Consider the following 25,407-nt stretch of genomic DNA (forward strand, 5'->3'; position numbering starts at 1 on the left):
CTGTGGCGATGTGACTATCAAAGGAGAGACTATTGTCCACCTGGGCCCCAAGGTCTCTTATCACACATTCGGTGTTAAGTAGATTGCTGCCTATGTGGTAGTTCATGGGTACAGAGTTTTTACCAAAGGGGATGACACTACACTTTTAGGCATTGAGCTTGAGGCCATGGCTCTGACACCAGGCATCTGTCTCAGTGAGTTCCTTCTGTAGGATGTCCACATCATTTGGGGACTTGACTATGGCTCCTAGTTTGCAGTCATCTGTCAATGGATGTACAAAATATCCCATCACTCTAAAATAGGTGGTTTCAAGCTGGAGAAAGCAAGTGTAACACAGTGTGGTGGTTTTCACCAGTAAATTGTGAAAAGAACTGATTTAGTGTGTAAAGGCTTTCCGAAAGCATTATATTGCAGTTAAAGTCTGTCCTAATGTAATGCATCACCATGAAAACCTAATGTATTTGTAATAATGGCTTAAGTATTGCTTGTACACATGCAGAAATTCACAGAGTTCTCCTTAAGTAAAATGTGCATATGAAACAGGGCTCAGATAAACCTAATCAGAGAAAGAGAGAGAGTAAGAGAGAATAAAACCAAGGAAATCCAGAAGAGTCTGGAGTGTGAAGAGTTCAAGAGGCACAGAGTAATGTCTCTAGAGAAGTGATAGTTCTCAAAGAAGGTTAAACCAATGAAAAGTCAGATACTTTCCATGTTATGGTAGTGAGCATTAAGGGCAGGAAAAGATAAATGTAATTATTAAGAAATAGTTAATTCTGTAATTACTTTATCTAGGAGAATTCTCATTTCTGCAAGATACAATGATCTCAGAATTATTACAAATAAGTAGTGGAGTTGTGGTTTGCAGCTCCTAACACTGGGGGAATGTCTCCCCAGGCCTCCGCTGAAAATGGGTTTCTCACCTAGACAGACACTCCCAGTAAACAAATGTTAAATAAATAAATAAGTGGAACTGTGTCCACAAACATGGTCCATTTATCCATATTAGTTGTAAGTTGTAGACTTACTTGCTGTGACGATGAACAGCATTGGGAAGTCATCTACTCCAGGGAATTACCACATTGACTAGACAGCCCTAAGAGTTGACCCAGTTGTTCAGGATTGTGGCTTTATAGGGACAGTGACTTAACCTTTGACCAACACAAGTCCATTGTTGTAAGAAAGCCCTTCTATTTCGCACAACTTATAAATAAAGGGATTTTGTCTAGATCTAGGGATGTCATTGCTTCCCTTTACTCAGGCCTTATTAGGCCAATCATTGAATATAATGCTCCCTGTGGCATGTATCTATCCAAGCACATGCAACAACTGGAACACTCACAGGGATACTTTACCAAAAAGAAAGAAAGTCTAAACAACATGTCCTGAATAGACCAACTCAAAGCCTTTTCACTTTATTCAGTATCCTACAGATTGCAAAGAGGTGACCTGTGTCTGGCATAGAAGGCATGCATTGACCCAGTACTGATGGATTTACTGCACATCAGCAAGAAATACTCAGATAAGGATTCTAAACCTCTTCTGCAACATCAACAGAATGTTTTCTAGGGTCAGATATATTTTGTAAAGGATACTGCTTCTCTGGAACAGACTCACCATCTCTGTAAAACAAAGCTCAACCCTGTCCATATTCAAGTGCAACTTGGATCTACTTCTCTGAAGTACAGCCTAACACAGAAGGTCTTTGCCTAATGAAGTACGCAGATGGCTGCAAACTAGGAGCCATAATCGAAACTCCTAACAATGTGGACATCCTACAAAAGGGCCTCACTGAGACAGATGCCTGGTGTCAAAGCCATGGCCTCAAGCCCAATGCCAAAAAGTGCATTGTCATCACTTTTGGTAAAAACTCTGTACCCATGAACTACCACATAGGCAGTAGTCTAGTTAACACCGAAAGTGTGATAAGAGACCTTGGGACACAGGTGGACAGTAGTCTCTCCTTTGATAATCACATTGCCACAGTAGTCAGGAAATCCTTCTATGTGGCACACCTCATCACAAAAGGTTTCTCATCCAGGAAAAAAGAGGTAATTGTTCCCCTGTACTCATCACTCATTAGACCCATTATAGAGTACAATGCCCTTTTGGTATGTACCTCACAAGACATCTACAACAACTGGAAAGGCCATAGAAATACCTCACAAAGAGGATTACTGGTCTCAAACAGATGCCCTACGCAGACTTTCTCAAAAAACTCCAGCTTTACTCCATCGCATATCGCCTACTCAGAGGCGATCTCTGCCTAACATACAAAGCTATGTCAAACCCAGAATTGTTGGACATGCTCCACTTAAAGAAATCCCAATCCCTCTGAGCTACATGCTCTAGGGACCTAAACCTTGTCACCACAATAAACATAACATGCTGGAGGGATAGATTACTGTCCCAGAGACTTCCCATACTCTGGAACAGACTACCTATCTATGTCAAACAGAGCTCCTCATTAGCACTCTTCAAGAAAAATCTTGATGATTGGATGAGAAACAGGAAATTCACCCCGGGGTTCACTTCTGTGGCTCTGCTCAACAGGGGCACAGGAAAATAATTTTCTTGGGTGGCGAAAGCCAGGGTACATTTTGGCTGAGCTATAGTTTCGGGGCCAGCCTAGTACCTACCTATGAACCTATGAACACAAAATGTTCCCTAGTACTACCCCTGTACTTCTAATAGACAGAGGCAGTTCTCAAATGCTTTACTCCATGCATTGATGCTCTCAAATTGTCATTAAGTATAATCTATAATTATAGCCAACAGTGGACAAAGCCAAACTCTAACCAGATGGGACAGGTTAATTCGAGTAAAAAAAATGGACATTGGCTAAGCTTAAAATAGCCAGCAAGAGCAGCTAGCCTAGTACTTACTTAGGAACCTAGGAACCTATGACAGGTGAGAAAACATTGCAGTCAGAGATGGTCTTTAGCAGTATAATAATAACATCACTAGAATCAGTGCTAAAACACCAGTGGGCATCCAACAGATTCCACTTTAAAAGACAGAACAGCCTTCACTATCAAAGAAAAAAAATCAAACTGCTGAGACCAAAATATATAAGTACAGACTGGCCAAATTGTCCATTGTTCAAAAAAATAAGTATGACAAAACCCTAGACAAAGTCACAAGTAATTTAAAGCCATGATCCAAAGTCACATTTGGCAAACAAGCCCACGTAGCTTCATGGGAGATGGTACCAAATGTATCATTCTGCCCCAGCAGTTAAAACAGTTTCTACCTGGTCTCTTAAATGAATCAGTATTATGATAAAGCCATTGCTGTGGTAGAGCAAATGCTGAGACTGCCCTGGCCATAAGCTGTTAGGAATGAGATCAGCATTGTAAAATAAATTCTGACTGGCCCATGCAAGCAATATTTGTAATCATTTTGTAGTTGCAATTGTGAGCACAACTGCTTAAATTGCATTCAGTCTGTGGTGCATTTGCAGTTAAGGGGTACAATTTCCACTCTGTCCTTGCAAGGCAACATGCAGCATCTTTTATCATTTAAGCAGCCACAAATGAGATTGCAGCTGATTAAATTATTTAAAAGACTGATTACAGTGTGTATGTGTGTGTGTGTGTATATTAGGAACTGTAACAAGGAGTTAGTATACTTATTTGCTACAAATTTCAAAGTTGTTTCAAGCGGTGTAGGAAGGCTAGCAAAGAGCTCATATAAAGGCTCCCTATTACGCTGTCAAAGACCTTGTTGTCAAACCTTGTCACCACAATAAACAGAACATGCTTTCCCTGGGAAAGAAATTGTTTGGCCGCTTTCACTACTTTGCCTTTTTGACACTGTAGTGCAATCTTGGAATTGGTATATTTAAGTAGGGGGGTATGGGGGGCATAGCCCCCCACGTTATGTAATGTTTTACAGGGTTTTTTTGTTTCAGAACAGCGATTTTTTTTCCCCTAGAAAAAAGTTGCTGTTCTGAGGTTTCGATGTTGTAAGCTTTCGCTTACATGAGGTCGATTATGTGTCATTCGCTCTTCTGAGCATTCGATTTCATAATATAGACCCTATATAAATGCATACTAGTCCTGTGCCTACATAGGACTATTTATTTAAACTCTAGGAAAATTACTGAGCTGTAACAAGTCCATCAGCATTTTAATGTCATTCCTTAGAGATAAATCAGCTACTAGCTTGTCATCAGATGACTATCCCTTTCCTTCTTAATCTAATGTACATCACTAAAGTCCTGTTGCCCACATATAGATTACAGGGAATAATAACATTTTTCTATCAGAAAACCTTCAGTCTTCAGAAATAAAGGCATCATTTTTCCAAAAGAGAAGGTAGACAATTGAGGGAAGGGTCAGGTGAAAAGGAAGAAATCAAAATTGATCATGGAAGGATTGAAGAACATTACTGTAAGAAAAAAGGAAAAAGACAGAAGCTAACAACATGGCTCAAGCTGTGGATATACAAAGCCAGCTGGATGAGAACTGTATGCTTGACAATTTAATATGCAATGAAAACAGTGGGATTAATAAGACTAATGGTGATGAAGATAATTCCTTTGTAACAATTGATAGAACAGATATTCTTCTTCTTCTTCTTTCGGCTGCTCCTGTTAGGGGTCGCCACAGCAGATCAACTGTTTCCATTTTTTCCTGTCCTCTGCATCTTGCTCTGTCACACCAACCACCTGCATGTCCTCTCTCACCACATCCATAAACCTTATCTTAGGCCTTCCTCTTTTCCTGTTACCTGGCAGCTTTATCCTTAGCATCTTTTTCCCAGTATACTCTGCATCCCTCCTCAGCACATGTCCAAGCCAATGTAATCTTGCCTCTCTGGCTTTGTCTCCAAATCTTCCAACCTGGGCTGACCCTCTAATATACTTATTCCTAATCCTGTCCATCCTCGTCACACCCAGTGCAAATCTTAACACCTTCAACTCTGCCACGTCACGCACTGACTCCTGCCTTTTTGTCAATGCCACTGTCTCCAACCCATATAACATAGCTGGTCTCACTACCCTCTTGTAGACCTTCCCTTTCACTCTTACTGGTACTCATCTGTCACAAATCACTCCTGACACTCTTCTCCAACCACTCTATCCTGCCTGTACTTTCTTCTTCACCTGTCTTCCACACTCACCATTAGTCTGAACTGTTGATCCCAAGTACTTAAACTCATCCACCTTCGCCACCTCTATTCCCTGCATCCTCACCATTCCTCTATACTCCCTCTCATTCACACACATATATTCTGTCTTAGTCCTACTGACCTTCATTCCTCTTCTCTCTAGAGCATTTCTCCACCTCTCCAGGGTCTCCTCCACCTGTTCCCTACTCTCACTACAGATCACAATGTCATCTGCAAACATCACAGTCCACAGGGACTCCTGTCTGATCTCGTCTGTCAACCTGTCCATCACAACTGCAAATAAGAAAGGGCTCAGAGCTGATCCTTGATGTAATCCCACCTCCACCTTAAACGTATCCGTCACTCCTACCGCAGACCTCACCGCTGTCACACTACCCTGGTACATATCCTGTACCACTCTTACATACTTCTCTGACACTCCCGACTTCCTCATACAATACCACAACTCCTCTCTAGGCACCCTGTCATATGCTTTCTCTAAATCCTCAAAGACACAATGCAACTCCTTTTGACCTTCTCTGTACTTTTCCATCAACACTCTCACAGCAAACATTGCATCTGTAGTGTATGAAACCATACTGCTGATCACTAATCATCACCTCCCTTCTTAACCTAGCTTCCACTCCTCTTTCTCATAACTTCATGCTGTGACTGACCAGTTTAATCCCTCTGTAGTTACTACAGCTCTGCACATCACCCTTATTCTTAAAAATCGGTACCAAAACACTTTCTCCATTCCTCAGGCATCCTCTCACTTTCCAAGATTTCATTAAACAATCTAGTTAAAAACTCCACTGCCATTTCACCTAAACACCTCCATGCTTCCACAGGTATGCCATCTGGACCAACAGCCTTTCCATTCTTCATCCTCCTCATAGCTATCCTTACTTCCTCCTTGCAAATCCACTGCACTTCATGATTCACTATCCGCACATCATCCAACCTTCTCTCCCTCTCATTCTCTTCATTCATCAACCCCTCAAAGTACTTCCATCTGCTCAACACACTCTCCTTGCTTGTGAGTACGTTTCCCTCATTATCCTTTATCACCCTTACCTGTTGCACAGATATTACTGAATTAGAATTGAAGATTCTTCAGATTTGGACAGAAAATATATTATTGCAATTGGAGATTCAATTATTAGAGGAACTGATACTTCAATTGCAGAGAAGACATCTATTGAATAGTTTTATGCTTGCCAGGAGCAAAAACAGATGATGTGAGACAGACCTTAGAATACCTTAATGTAAGGAAGTACAAATCTGCTTCTCTTTGTGCCGGTACAAATGATCTCCTATGCAAGGACTCTCTAGCTGTTGTTAGGGAATTTACAGCTCTCTAAGACAGCATAGCTTGTACAGGTGTTACAATGTTTTTAACAAATCACATATAGAAAGGTGGTACAGCGGTAGCATTGTTGCCTCACAGCAAGAGGTTCTCCTGTTCGATTCTCGGCTGGAGTTCCTTCTGTGCAGAGTCTGCATGTCCTTCCCATGGTCGAGTGGCCTCCGAAAGACATGCGTGAATGGGCGTGCCTTTGCTGAAGGTTGGGCGTTGGGCTGGCAACTCGTCACCATAAAAAATCGACTGCCAATCATTAGCGGATCGGAGTTCTGCTGTGGTGACTCCTAACAGGGAAAAGCTGAAATGACCAACATATAGAAAGGAGAATTGGGCTACCATAAATGAAAAGATTTTTTTTAGGTAAATACTTACAGGACAAACATGCCCAATTTTAATAATGGAACTGTGTAGAGTATCTGAGCCTAATTTTAGGCTCACATTTGTTATGACAGGTTGATGTGCACTTGTCAAGATCAGGGAAGAGAATTTTTTGCAGCAGATATTTTGCATATTTGACAAACCCAAGGCAGGATTTTTGCAAGGTTGAAAATTTAACAGTTGACAGATAGCAACATTTGATGCATCTGCAACGGTTGTTAATGCTAGGAGCATTAATAATATATATTTTTTATTTTTATTGGAAAATTTGCTGCATTCCTACAGTGCTGATATTGTTATTGTTTGTCACACATGGTTATAGAATAATGACTGGAAAATAGTTCTGTTAGGGTGTAAATGTTTTTACTGTAACAGACTTTCTAACAAAAATCAGGTGGAGATGTTATGATAGGGATTAAAGATAGTTATGAGACCTGTGATTATTACATGTTCAGTGATAACACCAATACTATAGACTGTGTAACTGTGACAGTAAAGACGACCTTGGAGGGAAAAATAATAGTGGCTGGGGACTTAAATTTATAGACTGGAATAATATAGATTCAAAAGCATAGTAAGGAAATTATTCAGTTCAGGAGCAACAATTGCTTCATAGAAAGGAGCATACTACACACATTGTTTGTGTTTCTAAATAAATCACCTCATGTCAAGTTTTACCACTATTGATGCGCAGTGATCATGGTGTTATAAAGGTTAATATGTTGCTACATAATTCTGCCAAACTGAAATCTAAACCAATGCAAAACACCTACATGGAAAAAATGTCCTGTTTTAGAAAATGGAAATGTGTAGAGCAATCAAGCCTTCTTTTGGGTACACGTGTTCAGACAGGATGGTGTGCATTTGTCGAAATCAGGGAAGAGAATTTTTGCAGCAGATATTTTGCAATATTTGACAAACACTAGCCAGGATTTTTACAGGTCAAAAATGTAATAGTTCACAAATAGCAACATTGATGCATCTCTGATGGTTGTTAATGCTAGGAGCATTAATAATATGTTTTTTATTAGAAAATTTGCTACATTCCCACAAGATTGATGTTGTTATAGTTTGTGAAACATGGTTAAAGAACAAGGACTGGAAGCCAGTTCTGTCAGGGTATAAATGTTTTTACTGTAACAGACATTCTAACAAAAAATCAGGTGGAGGTGTTATGATAGGGATTAAAAATAGCTATGAGACTTGTGATTATTACATGTTCAGTGATACCATCAATACTATAGACTGTGTAACTGTGACAATAAATATAACCCTGGAACATATAACAATTGTTAGAGTGTACAGACCACCAAAGTCAAGTGCAGATGATCTAGAGGAATTCATACATTTCTTACATGAAACACAGGAGGGAAGAATAATATTAGCTGGGGACTTAAATTTACCAAAAACAGACTGGAATAATATCGATTCGACAATGTTAGTAAAGAAATTATTCACAGAGTATATTCAGGAACAGCAAATGCTTCGGATTGTAAAAAAAACCTACCAGGGGACGGAATATACTAGATATTTGTTGTGTTCCCAAAGAAATTACTGTAACTTCAAGTCAAGTTTTACCACCATTGATGTACAGTGATCTTGGGGTCATAAAGGTTAATCTGTTGCTAGATAATTCTGCCAAACTGAAATCTAAGCCAATGTACAGGTCAATTACAGATTATAGGGAAGCAAAACAGTTACTACATAAAACTAACTGGAGTGATGTGTTTATTGGAAAAAAATGCAGATGGAATGTGAAAAGTTTTGAAAGAGAAATTGAGCACAAAAAATATAAAAAAAAATGTTTAACATCAGGATCTAGGCACGCAACATCAGGGGGGTATATTTCCATAAAAACAAGATACCTCATTAAGGTGAGAGACAAAAAAATATAAGAAGTGGAAGAGAAGTCAAACTTCAACTTTGAAAACTGAAGGATTAAAGATACACAAATTGATAAACTGTGTGCAGATTCTAAAATTTATTCTCAGACACAACAGATTATAGATATATTTACAGATTCTTATGCAAAACAGTTTGGTTCCACAAAAGGGGTGGTAAGTTGTCCTAGTGACATCCAGGTAACCCCAGATACTGGAATCAAATTAGATTATATTGAAAAAGAACTGTGCAAACTGGATCCAAACAAAGTGAAGAGAGGAGATGGAATAAGTAACAATGACCTGAGAACACTTAAGCAAGAACTTACACTGCCATTACATCTATTATTCACTAGGTCATATAAATATGGGGAGATTCCTCAAGATTGGAGACATGCACTTATTAAACCTGTCTTTAAGGGAAAGGGGAGTAGGACAAACCCAGAATCATATAGACCCTTAAGTCTACTTTCATGTTGTGGAAAAATAATGGAGAAGGTAATATCAGATAATTTATTTTCAGAACTGGATAGGTTGGGATTTGAAACCATATATCAGCATGCATGTATTGAAAATAGATCTAGTACCACCTGTAACATGATGTTCTATAACAATATAATAACAGCTATGAATGAAAAATTGTGCTGTGATGTGATTTATATAGATTTTACTTCAGCATTTGACAGGGTCATGCACAAAACATTGATCAATAAATTAGTGCATCTAGGTATTGATGTACTGTTGATAAGATGGATAGCTGCATGACTTACAAATAGGACATGGCAAGTATCACACACCAACTGGACAGGTGAAATCCTTGATTACTGTCAAGGTGTCCCACAGGGCTCTGTACTAGGCCCTTACTTGTTTAGATTGTATCTTTCAGACCTTACTTTTTCATCTAAGGTGTTCTACAGTCTATATGCTGACGACCTGAAATTGGGTAAACTGATTACAAGTGTTGCAGATAAGGCATGTCTGTAAAATAATTTGACTAAATTGACCATTTGGGCACAGGAGACTAATATGTCGATAAATACATAAAAAACTAAGCATATGAGATCTGGGAGACATAAATTGAAAGGTGAATATTTAATACAGCACACAGTGATTGAAACTGTAGACTCATTTAAGGACCTGGGTATATGGGTAGATTCAGCTATGAGTTTTTCTAATCATATCAACCAATTGGCTAATGATAGTTATAGAACAGTAGGTCGTATAAAAAGATTTATAAAGTCTAGGAAATCAAACATAATGAAGTCATTGTTTGTTAGTTACATTAGACCCAAACTTGAGTATGGAATAACAATATGGAAACCCTATAAGAAAACAAGCATGAATAAACTGGAAAGAGTACAGTGGAAATATACTAAGGGCATCCATGGATGTGAAAATCTAAGTTATTATGAAAGACTAAAATATTTGAACTTGTCTAATGTCTCTTACAGATATTTAAGATGAGCTCTCATTCGGGTATATAGGGCATTTAGGGACAACTACCACTGGGAATGTTTGGGGTTATCAAAAAGTACTAGAGAATCGTCAGATAACCTATGTAGAAGATTCTAAAGGAATGAGAAGTGTACTAACTTGTTCTATGACAGAGTATCTGATGCTTGAAATAGACTACCAAATTACATTAAAGCAAGTATTAGTTTAGATATTTTTAAGAACAACCTGGACATTTATTATGGGAACAAGTGTTTTGGCATATTGGCAAGCTAGAAGGGCTTTAATGCCCGTGCTTAAAACATTTGTATGTATGCATGTATGTATGTATATATGTATGTATGTATGTAATGCACTAATGATTAATAACAGATTATATGGAAGCAAAACAGTCACTATATAAATTTAGTTGGATGACGCATTCAGTGGAAGAAACTGCAGAAAGAATGTGGAAAGTTTTGAAAGAGAAACTGAATGCAAAAAATTAAAAAAAATTTTAACATCAGGATCTAAACACACAACATCAGGAGGAAATATTACTGTAAGAGCTAGATACTTGATTAATGTGAGAGACAAAACATGTAAGAAATGGAAAAGAGGTCAAACAGCAACTGTGAAAACTGAAAAAACAAGCTGGACAGATATTATACAGAGAGAGAGACGGCATCAAGAAAAAACTGAAGAGCATTTTGAGCATAATAGAAAACAGTTTTATAAATGCAGAAGATGTGGAAGTAATAAAGACAAATAAACTGATAAACTGTGTGCAGATTCTAAAATGTATTCTGAGGCACAAGAGATTATAGATACATTTACAAAATCATATGCAAAGCAAGTTGGCTCCACAAAAGGGGTGATAAATTGTCTCAGTGGCATCAGATAGTGAAATCAAATTAGATTATACTGAAAAAACTATGCAAATTTGATCCACATAAAACATAAGGAGGAGATGGAATTAATAATAATGATCTAAGAACACTTCAACAAGAACTTACCATTATATTGATTATTTACTATGTTGTATAAATATGGGAACATTCCTCAAGACTGGAGACATGCACTTGTTAAACCTATATTTAAGGGAAAGGGGAATAGAACAAAGCCAGATTCATATAGACCCTTAAGTTTATTTTCATGTTATAGAAAATAATGGTGAATGTAATATTGGATAAGTTATTATCAGAAATGGAAAGATTATAATTTGAAACCATACATCAACATGCATATGTTGAAAGTAGATCTATTACCACCTGTAACATGACAATATACTATAACAATATAATAGCAGTTCTGAATGAGAAATTGTGCTGTGATCTATTATATATATATATATATATATATATATATATATATATATATATATATATATATATATATATATATATATATACACATATATTTAACTTCAGCATTTGACGGGTATAGGCACAAAACACTGATCAATAAATGAAAGCAACTAGGTATTGATGTATTTTTGATAAGATGGATAGCTGCATGGCATACAGGTAGGACATGGAAAGTATCATACAGCAACAAAACAGGTGAAATTTAAGGTTACAGTCAGGGTGTCCCAAAGGGCTCTTTCCTAGTTTAATACTTGTTTAGACTGCATCTTTCAGATCTATTTTTTCATCTGAGGTGTTCTATAGTCTGTATGCAGATGACTTGAAACTGATTGCATGTGTTACAGATAGGGCATGTCTGCAAAAGAACGTGATTAAGTTGACCATTTCTGCACAGCAGAATAATACGCTGAAAAATACATCAAAAAATTATCCTATGAGACTGCGAGATATAAATTAAAAACTCAAATATTTAATACAGCACATAGTGAAAGCTGAAAATTTAATACAGCACACAGTGATTGAAGCTGTAGATTAATTTAAAGACCTCGGTGTATGGGGAAATCCAGCCTGAATTTTTCTGATCATATCAACCAGTGATACTTATAGAACTATAGGTTGCATAAAAAGATTTATATTGGCTAGGAAATCAGAAATGTTGAAATCATTGTTTGTTAATTACATTATGCTGACACCTGAGTATGGAATAACAGTATGGAAACCTTGCAATAACATGAGCATGAGTAAACTGGAAAGAGTACATTAGAAATACACCAAGGGCATCCATGGATGTGGAAGTTAGTGAAAGAGTAAAACATCTGAACTTCTACAGTGTCTCATATGAATATTTAAGAGGAGACCTTATTCGGGTATCTTCTTTTCCTTTTTCCCATTAGGTGCCACCACAGCAGAACAACGGACCACAGAGCAATTGGCAGTGGAGTTTATGGTGTCGAGTTGCCAGCCTGTTGACCAACCTTCCGCAGAACACACGCACTCACACAAAGGGCCAGTTTAGAGTGTCCAATCCACTTGCAGATGTCTTTGGGATGTGGCAGGAAACTGGAGCACCCAGAGGAAACCCACATAACCACAGACAGTGCATTCAGACTTCACACAGAAGGCACCACAGCCAAAAATCAGAATGGAGAACCTCTTGCTGTGAGGCAGCAATGCTAACTGCTGCACCACCGCGGCCACCCAGACCTTATTTGGGTATACAGGGCATTTAGAGACGACTATCTCTAGGAATCTTTGGCATTATCAAAAAGTAGTAGAGAATCATAAGACAACTTATGTAGAAAATTCTATAGGAATGAGAATTGTAGCAATTTGTTCTCTGAGAGAGAGAGAGAGAGAGAGAGAGAGAAGCTGATGCATGGGATAGACTATAAAATTGCATTAGAACCGGCACTAGTTTAAAAAAAGGAAAAAGCACTTTACTTTAGTGATCAGTTTATTACACTCAGATACACCCCCTGCTCTTTCACTGAAGAGCAAAAAACAAGCAAACAAAAAAAACAGATGATGCTTCTAGTGGCACACTGCCCCAGTGGTCACTCCAAACACCCTCCATCCTTCCTACCCCAGCCATTGATGGTCCCATTTCTGTGCCCTGCCACCATCCCTCCTTTACATTAAAAAAGATAATAATTTCTTCTTTTAAACTGTCATAAATTGATTATTATTGTTTATAACCTGCCAGCACAGAGTGCTACAGCACCGTTTTTTTTTTTTAAAAAGTTTCAACTGTTGCAGTGAGAAAAAGCTTTTACATTGTAACAAGCCGCTGCTACAGCTTAGACCACTCCGGAGCAATACACTGCACAGATTTGACCCCAAATAGTACTGCATTATAGAGAGAGACTGGGATCGGCTGAATGCAGCACCCAACAGTTTGTAGTCTGGACAGTTGACCCTCTCAACCCACCCTAGAAATGTTACTTCTTAGCAGTCTGATAATGTTCGTTTATCTTTCCTGTGAGATGCTGGCCTCTTTCATCATGGCTTTTATAAAAAATTCACAAGTATGCTTCCTTTTGAAATATGTTTCCACAAGTCACTTAAGACTGCTTCCAGACCATCACCCAACCACAGTCCCAAAAATTGTGCAGCATTCCTGCCCCTTCCTTCTAACACCTGCAATACCTATGACCCTCCTTTCTGCTTTCCCTTTCCAATCGCACTGGGGTTAGATACAATATTCTTGGATCTCTCACACAGTGTTCTTTCTGCGTGTGCCTCACTGCCTGAATTGACTTCTGCCAGTACCCTGTAACTCCCTTTCATCCTTCTTTCCTTCCCTCATTCTTTCTCATTTTCTCTTACCCAGCCTTGTGCCTTCTTTCCCTTAATCATTCATATATATGTTTGTTCCCCCGCTTCCCTAACATTTTCCATTTCCTACAGGGTTCTATCACCTCTTTTTTTTTTTTTTTGCACTTACTCCCATCCTATCTGCTCCTTTCTACTGTTGTAATTTGGTATTCTTTTTCCAGGTCTCCTTGAAAGACAAGTAGTTCCACCACTGGGCCCCTGATATTCTATATTCTGTATCAATTTCTCCATTGTTTTAAATCTTTCCCCACCATACTTTGCTCTGCATACCAAATCTTTACCTTAAGCTTTTCCTCCAGATTTCTTCATGTTCTTCCCTATCTTTGCCTCCCACCCTTCTGTTCCCCTTAGTTTTTTGACTTTCCCTTTATCCAATGCCATGTGTCCCAGTTCTTTTAGAGCTACTTTATTCATGTTCTTTAGTAAATGTATCAACATTTTCTTCTACTGTACTGTTTTGCTTAAACTCTTATGTTGAGGTATGAGGGAGACCCTAGACCCCCTTTTCCAGTTCATTCATACTTTTGCCCTGCTCAATCTTTTCCCCTTACCTTTATCAATCTAGTCTTCTACATCTTTTTGCATTTGATGTAGCCTTTTGCCTCTGCATGTTGCTGAGTCGGTGGGGAATTATTTGATAGCATCATCATCTTTGAAGTGTTAATTCTCCCAAGAAATGTATACTCCTCACCAAAGAGCATACATCTCTTAGCACAAGAAATCTGGAAAAATAAAAATCAAATAAATGTGTGTGTGTATGTGGGGGGGGGGACAAAAGCCCAAAATCAGGGACAGATTTTAAATATCGCTCTTACAAACTTTGATTATTGATAGAATAACAGGTTTTACTTTAGTATGCTTTTTCAGAAATATATGAAGTCTGAAAGTCAAATATCGTTCATTGTTTAGTGACATCAATCCTTAATCATTTGCCAGAAAGCCACAACTTTTATTAGGAACAGAACAAAATATGATTCACAAATCTGAACATTCTGTGAAAATCAACAGTTGAGAGGTATGCTGTAGAATATCCTTTATCTTTTCCCAGTTTCCTCGAGGTTTTTCCCAATTGTCTCTCTCACTGTTTTCCCAAAATAGAGCCCTAGGTAATTGGGGAACTCTGCTTCTTTTATCTCACTTATTCTCCCTTTCCTTTTTGTAATCTTACTACCATGGTCTTTTTGTTGTTGCACCTGAGTCCTACCACTTCCCTTTTAAATGCCTTCCTTATAGTTCTCATTGCCGAAGCCACATCCTCTGACATTAACATACAGTCATCTGCATTTAACACAAATGAGATTTTATCCCTTCATTTTCTTCAAGCAGTGTCCAATTGAGTCTAACGTCCTCTGCCAGCTACTCAGTCTCAAGTGTGAACTGACCTAGGGATAGTGGGAACCCCTGTCTGATCCCTCTCTCTATCCTTGTCTCTCGAGATACTCTTCCATGCATCAATATTTCAGTTTATGGGTCTTGGTATATGGCATGTATCCAACATATGAACTATCTTCCGTAGAAATTTCCACCTCATCATATCATAGTATTTCTTCCTCTATTCCTCCTGTGCATACTTTCTAGTAGCTCTGTCTTCCTTCTATTCATAAAGCTTTCCTTTCACAAAACCATTTTGCCCTGCTTTTATCATTTTTGGCAATACTTCATCTAGTCTTCCTGTCAAAATCTTGATGTTTACATTAATCAAAGAGATAAGCCTATAATTTCCCACTTTCTCCCTTTCTCATCCCCCTTTAGATATCATGGCTATTCTGGGCTTCCTCATATTTTTACATATTTTACCTGAATCCTGAAATCTCTTGTTTTCCTCCTTTTGCAGCTTCCACATTTCTCCCCCTATCCATTTATAGAACAATAATGAAATCCATATGGCCCTTCAGCTTTCTTCTTTTTCACCTTGTACATGAATTTCTTTGTCTCTTTCTCTGCCACCTCTGCATTCAGCTTCTCTCTCTGTTCATCTTCCAGTATGTATCCCTCTACATTCTTTCCTAGTTCCATTCAGATACATCTGTCCCTTCCTGTTATTTGTAGTCTCCCTATAGTATTCCTTGAATCTTTCCCTGATTAGTTTATCCTCATAAATATTCTCCATCTCATTTGCTTATCATCTGTACTTATCTGTCTGCCTTCTTTTTGTATTTCTTTGCTATTTGCTTCCCTTGTGCCCCCCCCCACTTTCCACCAGCAGTCCCTCCAGTACCATTGTTGATTTTCTTCCTCCATAATAATTTTACTCTCCAAATCCACTCAATGTTTTTTCTGATTTATAGTGCTTGCTTGCCACTTCCATGTCTTCCACCTTCATTCAGTTCCCTTATTACCACTTTCATCAGCTATTCAGTCACACTCCCTTCTTTCCTGATGCACTTATCAGTTTTCCACTGACAGTAACCTTGATCCCATCACACAAGTGTTCCTCCAGTTTAACTCTGCCTTTCATATTGACCTGTATTGACACATTTATTAGCCGCTGCAGTATTTTTGTCCTCTGTCTACTTCCATTTATTTCTAGCCCTCATCTACTTCATTTTCATTTCTTTCTGTTCCTGTACACCTTAAAACTCAGTGCTACTTGATCTAATATGTGTCCCTCTTGCATTTGGGCCTCTTCCATTATCTCCAATAGGTTCTCCTTCTCTAAGAACCTGTCTAACCTACTTTCTGTACCAAATTGGTTCTTGTGAAGATGCATTCCATCCAATTTAGATACCTTTCATTCAATATGTCCAGCAACCCTCTGTTCATCATTGTTTGGGCTAGTTCTTGTCTCATCTTTTTGCTATATTCCCTCCTTCCATACCACCTTTTTATTTCCCCTGTTCTGTAACAGCACCATAGATCCCCTTATTATCTCTACTCCATCTCTTCTTGTCCATAACCAGTTAGCAAAACAAGTTCTTGTAGAATCCTTCTGTACCCTGTTTGGCACATGTATGTTTGCTGTTGTCCACTGTACAATGTCCACTCTTCCTCGCCAAATGCTCCCTCTACCTATACCGCTTTTTATTACTTTCATGGTGGTTGGCTTTAGCTCTCTATGAAAAACTGCTACTCCCCTATTTCTTCTTCCTACCTTGGTGTCCATTTCCTGTGGGTAGTCACAACATAGCATCTCCTCACCATTTCTAATTTTCAGTTTTGTTTGTTGTAACAAAACAATGATTCTCACATACTCTTTAACTTGTCCAGTATTATCCTTCTTCTGATAGTATTTGTTGAACCCCTAATGTTCCACATATTTAACTGATTATTTGTTATTTTTTTGGCATCCCCTCCCTGATTTGTCTGTTGCTGCTGTCAGGGATAGTTCTGTGTCTGGTTCTACTCTTTAAGATGAACACTGTCCTCTAAGGCAGCTGCCTACATTCAGACCTGTCTTCCCTGCCATTGTTCTCTTGCATGGGTATGCCACAGATGTGGGCCTTCTTAGCAAATTTCAAATTGCAAATTCCTGCATACCCTGCCCTGAGCTTTGAGCTAAGACAACCATCTTTGCTGGGCTCTCTAGTACCTTCTGAAAATATTATGCTATGTTGACAGAAAAAAAAATGTTGAATTGGAGATGTCATGATTAAGTTATTATAAATATATGGTCTTACGACACACTTTATGTATTTCATTTTAATCAATGACAATTTCTGCTGAAATAGGCTAGATAATGTATCTGTTTAAAAAATTATATCAACAGAGCTGTAATATAGAAATGTTCACATTTCAAGCTTCTTTCTACACCAAATCAGTTACTATGGTGTTTTGACAACTGATAAATTCTCATACAATAGCCAGAGGATAATGATCTGAACTCTGTGCCATTGTTGTAATACAATACCTCATATTTCCAGAATGCAATAGTCCAAAATAGTTAGATTCTAAATGTGCCATTTCTAAACAAATGTGACTGGAGTGCATGGATGAAATGCAATGTCACTGCAAGAGTGAAATGCTAAAGAAATATTTCTACTGAATGTGACGAAAGAAGACCGAATCAGAAAGGAGGAGTTTGGTGATATAAATATGTGAAGAGTGTGCACTGTGGAGGGGGTCATGCAGAAGCACAGTCTGTTTCAGTGGTTTGTAATTATATATTGGGTTCACAGAAATCTTAAATAATGATAGAAGGTGTGGAGAGTTTTGCCCACCACATGTGAATGTGATAATTTTCTCCTTCTGCACTCTCCATGCACACGTGTGTGTGTGTGTGTGTGTGTGTGTGTGTGTGTGTGTGTGTGTGTGTGTGTGTGTGTGTGTGTGTGTGTGTGTGTGTGTGTGTGAGAGTGTGTGTCTGTGTGTGTGTGTGTGTGTGTGTGTGTGGTATAGTGATACAGAAAAAATAAAGATCTAAATAATGATTTCATTGTTCATTCTGCTTTGTACATTGAAATGTGATTCTTTTTTGAAAATCTGTTTTACCTTTTAATTGCATGTCAGGATAACATTTTTTGTTTTCTTTTAACAGAGCTAACTTTTAAAGCAGTAGATATCGCTTCCATTTTCTGTTACAAGTAAGGTAAGCAGTGGGATGTGTGGCTATTAACTCTAGAATACTAAATATTTTATCCATGCTTTTCTCTTAACTTTTTATGCAAATGTTGATTTTTCAGAGTACTACAGATTAATATATATCTGTTTGCTTAGGTAACTATGGCAGCAACTAACAGTAGCACCGAAGACGTAGACTTTCTCCTGATTGCTTTTCCTGCATCGCAAGATCTGCAATACTTGATTTCTGTTCCTTTCTCAATTATGTTCCTGGTGGCATTATTTGGCAATATAACAGTATTTTTAATTATTGTAACAGAAAATAGTCTCCAAGAGCCCATGTATTACTTCATGTCAATCTTGTCAGTTACTGATTTTCTTATAAGTGTTACTGTTTTGCCTGAAATGTTAACAGTGCTATGGTTTGGTGAGCAAGCTATAAAGCTGAATGTCTGTTTTACTCAAATGACATTTATTGCAGTGTTCGCAGCCATGGAGTCAGCAATGTTATTATTAATGGCTTTTGATCGTTATACTGCAGTATGCAATCCTCTGAGATATTCCGGAATTATTACAAATACTTTTGTATTAAAAGGAAGCTTATTGGCAGCAGCCAGAAGTTTATGCACTGCAGTACCTCTGCCCCTACTTGCTGCGATGTTACCATTTTGCAGAGTAAGTATTTTAAGCCATGTATTTTGCGAATACCCTGCTGTTATCAACGTTGCATGTGCACGTACTTCCCTAAGTATCGCTTATCTTTATGCTTTACTCATAGTAGGAGCTGTACCTGATGCAGCTTTGATTTGCCTGTCATACTTCATGATTGTAAAAGCTGTACTGAATCTAAAATCAAAAGAGTCCAGGGAAAATGCAATTAGTACATGTAGCTCTCATTTTTTTCTTATTCTATCATTTTATCTGTCTGCAGCACTTACATTAGTAGCATCTATTTTTGAAAACAAAATACCAGCTAACATTCGTGTTTTATTCTCAGCTCTGTATATTACTATACCGTCAACATTAAATCCTTTAATATATGGTATAAAAACAAAAGAGATTAGACAGATCATAATGAAACATTTAAGAACATTTAGAATAGTTTCATAAGGTGCCTCATAAATAGCCTTAATTTACTAAATATATTTAATATATTTACGTCACAAACATATTTTATTCATGGCATTTTATTGCTAGCATATTTGTATAAAAAAATGACAGATACGATTTGTAAACTTTCTGAGCATTTAAATTTTGCTATGTAGTGTTATTTAAAAATCTATATACATATTTCTTTGCCAAATTAATTTTAAAGGGTACAAAACTGGAGTGCACTTATTGACAAAACCATTTACTGTTCTTAAGGCTTTCATTGCTGATATTTAATTAAAGAATGCATCATCACTTAATTGTGTACACAAACAAAATTAAAGAGAGCAATATAAGGGCGATGCCATAAGGTCCCTTGCAGTGGGCAAGCTACTTACCAAAAACGGAGATTTCAAGAGCATATTTGGCTGTGGGATAAGTATGTCTTCTGTCATTATAAGACTCACACTTTGAAACAATCTTTTAAGATGTCCTGACAAAAATAAACATATTTGCTCTAAAGTTTGAAATGTATTTATTTATTCACATCTGATTACTAAGAAAGTCTAACTGGGTAGGTGCCCGTTTTCAGCAGAGGCCTGGGGAGAAAAGCATCAACGTATTACAAAAATATTTTAAGAACAATAACTTTACAATCTTCAAGAATAATACAAACTCTTCTACAGTTTACAATAATTATACCAAATTAGATATAGTGTGGCAAGACTGGTTAAAAGTAAATACAACTTATATGACAATGATTTAATATTTATAGAAATTTTAACTAGTTTAGAGAAATGAAATGTATGTGAGTATAATAATATTAAGTAACAGAAATAAAACAAAGTTATCTCATATTTAGATAGTAAATCAGGGGAGAGAAATTAATTGAAATAAGGAAGTGAGTGAAAAGGGGAAGTAAGTACTTATTCATATTTAGGGATACAGTTTATCTTTAAGTTAAGCAAGACAAGAGACAGATTTTGGCTAGAAAGTCTTCCAGAATGATTTTAAAGGACTTGGAGGGAGAGTATTGACCTGATGGGCTCATGTAAGGAATTCCAGGTCTAACCAACATGGTATGAGTACAGACTATGTCCAGTAGATATGATAGGTTTGTGGGCAGAGTGGAGTTTTTAGTCCTTGGATTGTAGTGACTAAGTAAGAACAGAGCTGGGTAGAATGATATTTAGTGCTGGATAAACAGATGGCTGCTGGATAACTTTATAGGTGATGAGATGCTGTGCATATGTTAGTTGATGTGGTAGTATGATTTTTAGTGCTATACACTGGTGGGTTCTGAAATTAGTATTTTCTGCAAATTTAGTCACTTTAGTAAAGCATTGTTCAAGTTTTGCTTTCCGTGATACATGAAGGTTAGTAAGGATGGGAGAACCAGAAAGTAGTGAGAAGAAAAGGTAAGTAGTGGCAAGTGTAGTTTTAGTTGCATTGGTGAGAACACTTTGGGCTCTATAAAGCATTCCTAGTTATTAGTGAGTTGTTTTTGTTTTGTTTTTTATACAACTTTGTACATGCAGGTCAAGTTTACGATTATCATTCACTATCATCCCTAATAACTTGCTATGAAAAGTGACTTTAATGGTTGTATTATTAAGAGACAGAACCCAGGATTCAGCAAGCTCTGCATGGTGTGCAGCAATAGTGCAAGAGCTGCTGCATGCAATATGGCTGACGAGCGATCCAAGAACAAGCTCCAGGGATGTGCAGGAGCACTCCTACACTATTCCTGCATGGACACCACTGATCTATGCTAATTACCTCATTTGATGGTGAAAACCATGCAAATGAGGAGAATTAGTGATCTAGGAAGCAAGCAGGTGTCTGTGCAGGAATAGTGTAACCTGCAGAAATGTATTCTGTTACTAACCAAATACATTTCTGCAAATTACAAAACGGAGGCATGACAGCTCCAAAGAAAGCATGTATTCAATGTAGTAGGCATGCCAATGGCCAAATATATGGCCACTGGCATGGGAAATAGTTGCAAAATTATAAAAAATAACTTTAATTTTTTTTTGGCCAATTTTGGCCGTTTAAGTGTAGGGCAGCGGTGTGCAAAAGGGATAGGCCCAAAAATAAGAAAAAAAATTGGAAATAACTTTTAAACCCAAATCAGAATTTTTGCCATGATAGTCAATGGCATGCATAAGACAACAATACCTGGGAATAGTGGTTGCTAATGGGGAAGGCTCAGTGTGAGTGTAGTAACTGTGGATTAGCATTCTGTTTTATGCAAATGAGGGGACTGATACTGAATCACAGATTTCCTCTCAGTGTTAGCTTGCACCCAACCGTGTAGGAGCAGCAACACCATGGTATAAGTATAAGAGGTAGATGACCTCATAAGGGGGAGTGTCATGCATGCTGCAAGCTTATTGGAGCTCTGTGGCCCATGTTTGCCCTTAGCTAAGCACAACTAAAGAAGGGAGGGGTATGTCTGAGGCTACCTAGCAGTGTTTACATTGCCTAAACCATTGTGCGTGCCATGCACCGGGTTATAAAAAAAAAAAAAAAAACAGGAAATAGCAGCTCTGTTCATATCTGAGCAATGGGTATGCTTCAGCACTTAAACAAGAAGGCAATAGGAAGGGAAAACAGCAGTAGGAAGGCAATCAAGGGGAACTAGCATAGCTGGCAGGTGAAATGTATCAGAATCAACCAATTACACAGGCAGCAGCCCAGCCCAGCACACTACTATAAATTATGCAAACACCTTTCACTCTGTTTTTTTCCCACAAACTCTACACCACAGGTGTACACAGAGGGGGAAATTTTACCTGACAAAACTAACAAAATGTTACGAGCTGTTGTTGTTCTCATACATCAATATGTGCAGGAGACTGAGGGTGGTGAGGCTGTGAATGCTGACGACCAACCCACAGTGGGGAGGAGAAGAGTGTACATACACAGGGTAACCTACTAGGGGCTACATGAGCTGGAGATAGTGGAGCGCTATAGCATGGACAGGGACATTTTACAACAAATTGTTGAGCTGTGCCGGCCACACCTCACATACAGAACCAACAGAGGGGAACCCATCCCAGTGGATACCAAGGTATGTGTAGGTTTAAGAATACTAGCCACAGGTACCTTCCAAAGGCCAACTGGGGATATCACGGGGATCTCACAGGCATCAGCATCCAGGGTATTCCACCAGTTCCTGGATGCCATGTCAGCACATGCCAGTGAGCACATACATTTCCTCAACACCCATGAGGCGTTGACCAGTAATATGTGTGTCTTCCACCAAATAGCAGAATATCCTGAGGTACTGGGTGCTATAGACTGCATGCACATACACATCAAAGCACCACCCGGTGAGCGGGGTAGGGTCTACATAAATCCCAAGCGCTTCCCCTCCATCAACTGTCAGGTCTTGTGCAATGCCCAGAGCATTATCTTGAATGTATGTGCTCGCAGCCCTGGAAGCTAACACGACTCCCACATCTGGCATATGACACAGCTGTACCAGAAATTTGCCAGTGGGGACATCCCATATGGCCACCTAGTGGGGGATGCTGGATATGCACTGGAGCCCTGGCTGATGACACCCACCAGAAATGCACACACACCTGAAAAACAACTCCATAATGAGGCACACGCACAAACCAGAACCATAATAGAGAGTGTATTTGGGATGCTTAAGTCACGGTTCCAGTACCTGGACATGTCCGGTGGAGCCTTGCAGTACTATCCAGCTACATGTACACAAATTTTCTTTGTATGTGCCATGCTACACAATATGATGCTGTGGAAACAGCTGCAGCAGGAACAGCACGGGGCAGAGCCACACAGCCCTCCACCATTCCCAAGGCCATCACAGGCACAGAAGGACTTGAAGGAGGAACAACCTGAGCCTGCCCATGTAGGCAGAAGAAGGCATGCCCAGTATGCCCAGGCTTTGGCAAAGAGGCAACTCATACCACATACACTGACACAGTAGGGACCCAGGGAATGACACCTCTCTCTGACTCACACATACAGTAAAAGGGATTCCAAACATGACACTGCCTGTGCTTTACCATGTATAGACAGTGTACTTTGTGCATCCATCATAGTCAGCCCTCCAGCACCATCCTCAATACTAGCACAGCCACAAGGTAAGTCACTCTTCCTATCAATTGCTGAATGGAGTAGTATGTTCTGCTAGTTGTATCTATAGTATGGATGTGAGCATGCAAGGGAATCCGGTGGCTGAATGGGATGGCAGCAGATAGTGGACACCTATATGGGCAGCATGAAATCCATAGCAAATACTGGTGTCAACAAAGTAAGCAGTACTAGACAAGGTGACAAATCCCACTGCAGTACATGTGGTGGCCCAAATGTGTGTCCATAGGACACACACATGCATGTCAGTGAGGCTCACATACCCAATACCAGCCTCAACCAGCAGGACAGGTGGAGATGACCATAAAGAAAGGCTGTGCTAAGGCCACCAGTTGATGCAATGGTGAACAGACCCCCTCCAGACCTACACAGACAGACTACAACAGGTCTGGCAGTTGTATGTTAGTTCTGAAGGGTAAGAAGTCTGAAACTGAAATGTAGGTCAATAAAACCTAAGATCTGTACTCTACTGATATGCCTCTAGTCTGCATGAAAGGTCAGAATACAAAACAAAATGGAAGCCAACAGAGTACCTGAAATACCAGTACAGTCACAGCAAATCTTTACAGTTGTCAGATGTGACCCCCCCCCCCACAATCCAATGTAGAAATACAGTAACATGTACATGTGGGTTTAATAACAGTGGAGCACAGATTACCTGAGCTGGCCCATATCACAGGATAGATTGTTGCATGTGTACAATATGCAAGGGTCCATGTGTTAGGTTGTTGTGTGTTCTATATTGTGTGGAAGTGGTCAGCATGTAGGCATGGAGGGTTTTGTCTTGGTGGCCTATGGTCAGTACTGTTGATGACAGGGCCATGTTCTGACAACTGCTGTGCCAACCAAATGCATCTCAGCAATACCCAATTCAGCAGTCATCCATACTCACTGTCCAGATGTCAATATCTGTCACCATCTGAAAGACGGACATGCCATGAATGTAGGGCCCAGACATACACACAGTACACAGGTGGAAGTATCCTAGACAGAGTACATAAAATGTAACATTCATCTGCACACACCTTTGGAATTGTACATACAGGATAGCAGCACATTAGTTGTCTGTGTAGTATGAAATACTGATGTAATCTGGCCAATCACTAGCAGACCACAAAAGGCACAGTTATGAAGTAATGAGAGACTGCCTATGTCCTCGCACAAGGCAGCATAAGCAGCATGTCCCAGGTATATCTGTGAGTCAGCTGCAAGAAGCTTCCATATCATGCATGCACTCAGCTCACCCCATCATCAGCCACAGGTTTATCACAGGTCATATCCCTGCTGCAGGGAATGAATGCAGTATGACCCCCACTTCTGTATGGGAATACCCACAGAATGCAACATGCTGAAAAGGTGTCCCATGCAGGTGTGTCCCTAGCTGTAAGCAGCACCCTGCCAGCATCCACACCACTGGATCAATAATGAAAGAAACTATTGACATTAACACCTTGCACACTTACCCTGTCAACCCAGGGGAATCCAGTGGCTCGCAACCTGGGAATGTAGAAGTGACAGAATGCACTGGCCTGCTACAAATGGCCTGCATCACTACCAAATGCCCTACAGTCCTCTGTCAAAGGCCTGTGTCTCACCTGTACTGCCAATGTATGTTATCTCATAGGGTCCCAACTAACAACATAGCACAGTCCACAAAACACAAATGCAAGGCCATGTTGACAAATCCCAGTAGCATGCCCACCATGTCCTACTGCATGAACTATGGACCAACCCCTAAATATTGCTGGGATGAAGGGACAACTATAGGGATACTTCTTGCATAATGTTAGGAAGATGATAGAATAACAGAGTGGAGGGTGTA

The 25,407-nt window shown here is 39.0% G+C and overlaps 1 protein-coding gene across 1 annotated transcript; it reads left to right on the forward strand.

The window, feature by feature from the left end:
- Window positions 1-18,527: 18,527 nt before the first annotated feature.
- On the forward strand, window positions 18,528-19,475 carry LOC122802289 (olfactory receptor 52K2-like). Its single transcript, XM_044071938.1, has one exon. The coding sequence runs from the start codon at window positions 18,528-18,530 to the stop codon at window positions 19,473-19,475; it is 948 nt and encodes a 315-aa protein (XP_043927873.1).
- The last annotated feature ends 5,932 nt before the right edge of the window (window positions 19,476-25,407 follow it).

Source organism: Protopterus annectens, chromosome 5.part0 (assembly GCF_019279795.1).
Source record: "Protopterus annectens isolate FY-2018-M chromosome 5.part0, PAN1.0, whole genome shotgun sequence".
NCBI lineage: Eukaryota > Metazoa > Chordata > Ceratodontiformes > Protopteridae > Protopterus > Protopterus annectens.

Coding starts and splice junctions, on each gene's coding strand:
- LOC122802289 (XM_044071938.1), top strand. CDS start 18,528: ATGGCAGCAACTAACAGTAGCACCGAAGACGTAGACTTTCTCCTGATT.